General features: G+C 35.2%; 1 protein-coding gene across 1 annotated transcript; it reads left to right on the top strand.

Moving 5' to 3' along the window:
• The first annotated feature begins 449 nt into the window (after positions 1-449).
• On the top strand, positions 450-3,650 carry LOC108674661. Its single transcript, XM_018162622.2, has 4 exons — positions 450-512; positions 620-798; positions 1,462-1,882; positions 2,143-3,650. The coding sequence occupies exons 1-4, from the start codon at positions 450-452 to the stop codon at positions 2,392-2,394; spliced, it is 915 nt and encodes a 304-aa protein (XP_018018111.1). The 3' UTR covers positions 2,395-3,650.
• The last annotated feature ends 1,723 nt before the right edge of the window (positions 3,651-5,373 follow it).

The raw sequence follows: 5,373 nt of genomic DNA, 5'->3' as shown, positions 1-5,373 counted from the left end.
CTAATCTAAAAACAATTATGTATTTGATTTCATTCGTCTTCTTAGTCTCACTTTACTTTACAAATTCATAAAATTAACTTTTTCGTAGAGTAAGGTGAATTTTCAAGTCTATGTATTTGTTTCTAACACGGTTATCCTAATAGAATTACACCAATTATAACAACCAACGACAAATTCTACGTTGGTATGTCACCCATACCAAAATCATCATTGTATGCTTTCAGCGAATAATTTAGAAGATCAACGATCTCTTATTTACACCAGCAGAAAATGCCGTAAGTAGGTACATAACCGAGCGCATGGCGCCATTTTCCATAAACAGCTTAAATTATAGTTTACCAATCATTTACTCCAAATCTTACCCAACAAAATTAACTAATTACCCCTGATCCTTCAATATTATTACGAACAATTACCCCGAATCTGCATAAACAGCTTAACAGTCTACTATGATCGACTCCTGGATCCGGGTCTCAAAACCACACGAACTTGCCTACTGCCAGCTTGAAAAGGTCAGCTTACTAAAACATTTTTTAGCATTTCTAAAACGTTTCAACACCCATTTTTCATGTATTTGCCCTACAATTAACAAATCATAATTATTTTGTATTGTCTGCAGACTGGATCAAGCACGTTGCTCACATTCCTCTTCGAAATCAACAACATGGAGACCTTGTATCCCCGTAACGATGACTTGCATCAGACATCATTGAATACTTTTAAAGTAGTAGGCCAGGAAGCCGTCGACATGGCTGAAAAATTTTTCGACATCGTACAAGTGCGCCACCCGTTCACCAGGTGATCACGAAACCCGTAACGTAAAAGAGAGTGTAAGAATATTTCATATTCAACATGTATAGATTAACTCTTCAGATTATATTGAGATTAATTTTTGATTAGCTCCCTATAAATCAAGTGACCATGTGGTATGTCTTGGTAATTTTAAATTTTGTTTTTTTATTGTCAATATTTAATCGGTTTAATCTGTGCACGAATATTCTATATGTATGCAAAATTCAATATTCTGCTTTAGAATTGTTCGCTACTGTAATACGCCTCGCACAGGTAAATTCATCACGGCTACAAGGGGAGTTTTATGTCAAGCATTAATTTGTCAGCTCCGTGGCAAAAGTTATGCAGGAGTTGGTTGCCCTTGACAGGTGTACTCGAGAAATTCAAAAAATTCGAGCTTCTCGACCTCATATTTCTCGAGTTTTCCACGTCTAATATGTGACAGCTGCATTACCATCAATTGAAATTTCGAAATAACACAATTTACTTTTTTTCTGAAGCTTACTTCAGCACTTGATTATAATATATTACTTCTACTCTTTATGTTTTAGAGGTTTGTAACATGTCACTTCAACAGGCCGGGGTTGAAACCTCTAAACGCTGTACAAAGTATCAGTAAAGTTTTATAATATTTGTTTGAATAATTTAGCTTCTACTTATCTGCTAAAGGTTGGTATCGTGTTACTGCGACAAGATTCTCGGAGAACGTCCGCCATTCCTGAAAAAGTTCACCGAGTTCCGTAGTCATCGGAACCAAACTGCAGAAGACATGGTGAGAGAACAACTCCCGAGCTACCGCTTCTTGTCCGATGCCAATAAAGGGACAAAAACGGATCAGTGGAAATTCCAGCTTTTCCTGAAAATTATCCCAGCTCCCGGCAAGGAAGAATATCTGGCTCGGGAATCAAGGATCAAAGACCCAGAACCTTTAGGTGAAACTCCGACATTCCGAGACTTCGTCATGGAGGCCGCATACCAAATTCTGCGATGCGGGGACAATCAGGACTGCAGGAAGGAGGTTAATGCGAGCTATGGACGACAAATTGATAAATGCGACCCATGCTCATGGAATTTTGATCTGCTCATGAAGGTAACTGTGCCATATTCTGTTATTAATTTCTTTAAGAATTTTGACGTAAATTTTGTAATTTGACATATGAATTAATTGATTCAAATCCGTAACCATACCTGGAATAAAAAATCTTGTAGATAAAGCATAAATAGGCTAACCATTTTATTTTTAAATACAACTTGCCAAGTTGATGGCAGCGTTAAAAGGTCAAATGTTCACGAAAATAAATTTCGTATCTTCGAGTAAAAAAAATCAACCAAAGTTTTCTTTGTTCGCAGTTAGAGACGATCGACGAGGACTTCCCGCTGCTCCGAAAGCTGTTAGGCCACAACAAGCCTAAGGCCGTAGATGAATCAGGCAGCAGCAGTTCCAACGAAGAGCGAGTTGTCCACAGGAAGATATCTGCGTGTAGATCTTATGATGAATACATGCGGCAGCTCTCCAGTGGAGAACTCGACCTGATCTACACCGCCTACTACGAGGACTTTGAAGTCTTTGGCTACGAGCCTTTCAATGTTGATATAAATTAATAATAGAATTTTGAAATAAATCCTAATTATGTGACAAGTTGGAAAATTCTTCACGTGCAAGGAAATTCTTCGTTTCATGGGCATTTGCAAATACCGAACAAAACAATGTTTTCATTTTTTTGTTAAAAAACCTCTTAGCCAAATTAACGTAACATCAGATATCCCTTTTTCGCTTGTAAAACATTTAGGTTAATTTTAATTCATTCTTCTGGTTTCATCTTATAGTTTTAAAGTCCTCTAAACTGGTGCTGCGACAAATCCAAATTAGATCAACATTCTCGCTGACATTTTGACTTCCCGCTGTAAAACTGACGTGAACTGACACCGTTTTTGTATCGGTATTCCAAGGCAACCTTGCACTCGTTAAATAAGCGATAGTTTGTAATAGGTATACAAACTCACCAGCTGAGCTATATGAGCAAATGATAAAATGTATCAATATAGCCACTCATAAAAATTAGTTTAACTTTGTCCAAATTTCGAATCACTTTTTACACCTTGCGAGGTACCCAATTTGGCTTGGCATATACTGGCGTTCGCTCTCCTGCAGCTCGTGCTGTGTCTAAGAAATTGTGTCATTGTTTGGACAATAATACCCGTTGATTTCCCTGGGTGCATGTGGCGCAGCTGGTGTTTGATCAGTGAAGATCACACGAATTATGAAAATTCGTGGACTTGATTGAACAGTAACTCGCATTCGACTATTTCGTTAGAGATTTCAACTACGTATATAACAGTGGCATACTAACAGCACCTAAGTGAATCTGTTTACCTGTTGATATCAATTTTATCCCAATTGAATTTTTAATCGTCTCACGCACAATATAATTCGTTTACACGCCACATTGTTTGTCTTCTCTTTGGTCGCAAATTGGCGCTCGTGATTATACTTCATTAAGGAATTATATGATTATATATATATATATATATTTATAGTTCATTTATCTGCTAAAAGGTAATAATAACTGATCAGTATAATACGGTTATCAAACAGCTTATATATGTTATCTTGAGAAAATGGGGGGATACAAATAAGAAATAATTCAATTCTTGGGTGATTTATTCGTTTGGAACTCAGAGACTCAAAAGTTCAAATGTTGACGGCGAGCGTTATGAGAAGCTAGAAAAACTAAAGGTGAATCACAATTCCTCACGAACAATGAAGTGTGCGATGTTATAAAAAATTTTTGGACTAGAAAGTTTTTAATATATTCGCAAATCTACACATAATCATATTTTCATCTATGTATGAAACTACGAAAAATTTTAAACGAAAATTTTAATTCCGTTTCTGTGAATATATTTCATTTTATTTTCAGATGATTGATTTCTGATTATTTGATATTTAAAAATGTTTCATCTTTTAGAAAAATTTCAAAATTTCTGCTTATAACTTCTGAAAACATCAAGTCATCTTAATTTAAATAGAATCCATTTCATAATAAAATCAAAAATCAAATTTTTCCTACAGATATTAGCGACCGAATAAGCATGAAACTAAATTTCGGTCCTCCGTATTGCTGAAAAATCACGTATACGGGTTCTCATGTGATAGCTTATTTCATAGCTCATTTGATTCAATATCGATCAAATTGTTAAGATCACGCACCGTAATGATTTTTATTATGTAAAATGTTATAATTATACATAAAACACTGTTACTTGCATTTTTCAAGCATAACATACAACAAAATGCCAGTTTACTTAAAGTTGAATTTAAGTCATTCTCAGATTTCTGAAAGTTTTGAACAGTTCTGAGTGCAAAACCAATTCATTTAATTTGCAGTTACTTTATAAGTGCATTCTGAAGATGTTAATTTTGATTAATTAAAGACTTGTGGCGTTATGAGCTCATATTTTATCTGCCACATGTTATTGGAATCGCGTGAATTACGTCATTTGATTATCTAACAATTTCTTGACTAGACCCTTCATTTTCTCGCTTACAATAAATATCCAATATTCAGCATCTAATCCTTTCAAAATCATTAGAAATTACCTATATTTCCATCAAAATTTTACGTGTAACGTTGGTAACGCGAAACCAAATTCAATTATGAACTCTTGAAAATTTTAAAGTGATTATTAATCAGGTTGAAGACCAGAGATTGGGCTATATAGAATGACTAGAATGGCACTCTTATCAGAGCAATGAACACCTGTGAATCGTGAAAATTTTCATTGCTATATATAATGAAACTTTAGAGGTTCACTGTGCAGTCTGAATTCACACTAACAGTAGTCACGGACCTCGCAGTGTTGTTTTTTGTGAGAGGTTAATTGTTCATAACTTCATATGCTGTTGCTGTTGTAAGGGAATCTCCGTTTGTGAATATTCATTTGAAGTTTAAGTTATTTGACTTAAAATCTCGCAAACAGCCCTATGGGTACAGCCTCTAACAGCACCCCCATGGGTACATTAGCAGCCCCATGTACACGTTCATTCAAATCTTTATATTATCGTGATGAATTTTTTATAACTATGCACTAATGAATTGTTTTGTACATATTATTGCTCAGTGTAAATTTTATTAATTATGAGAGGAAAATGAATTTTCGCAAAAGGACTAAACATTTATGGCAAATTCGACTCTTTGGCAGACAGGAAAACTGTGAAATATGAATGAGAAAACACGAAAAATAAGTATAGAGTATACAAACTTTGCACTTCATATAACACTTTTTTCTACAGTGCTTTATTCCCCAAGCCGTTTGCCATACGTATAGGTCCACTTGTTTAATCAGGGAATTATCATGAAATTTGAAATGCTATAGCCTTTGATGACTGAAAGGTACTAGATAGATATTTTTTTTAATTAGTTGAGAATTTTTACTTATTAATAAGTTGCTCATCCGCATCGAGTCCGCAATTCAGAAACAATATGGCACGAGTTTTCTTCATCAAGCGCATTGTGAANGCTTGTCTCCAAGAGACCAAGCTATCAGCTGCATCCCGCCCCCCCTCTTTTGCCGGATACG

This window comes from Hyalella azteca, unplaced genomic scaffold (genome assembly GCF_000764305.2).
Source record: "Hyalella azteca isolate HAZT.00-mixed unplaced genomic scaffold, Hazt_2.0.2 contig2487, whole genome shotgun sequence".
Taxonomy (NCBI): Eukaryota; Metazoa; Arthropoda; class Malacostraca; order Amphipoda; family Hyalellidae; genus Hyalella; species Hyalella azteca.
This window is presented reverse-complemented; position numbering and strand designations above follow the sequence as displayed.

What these genes read in the sequence shown, in the direction of transcription:
- LOC108674661 (XM_018162622.2), top strand. Translation starts at nt 450, where the DNA reads ATGATCGACTCCTGGATCCGGGTCTCAAAACCACACGAACTTGCCTAC. An exon ending in CCTACTGCCAGCTTGAAAAG is followed by an intron (nt 513 to 619) that starts GTCAGCTTACTA and finishes TATTGTCTGCAG; the next exon opens with ACTGGATCAAGCACGTTGCT. An exon ending in GTGCGCCACCCGTTCACCAG is followed by an intron (nt 799 to 1,461) that starts GTGATCACGAAA and finishes TATCTGCTAAAG; the next exon opens with GTTGGTATCGTGTTACTGCG.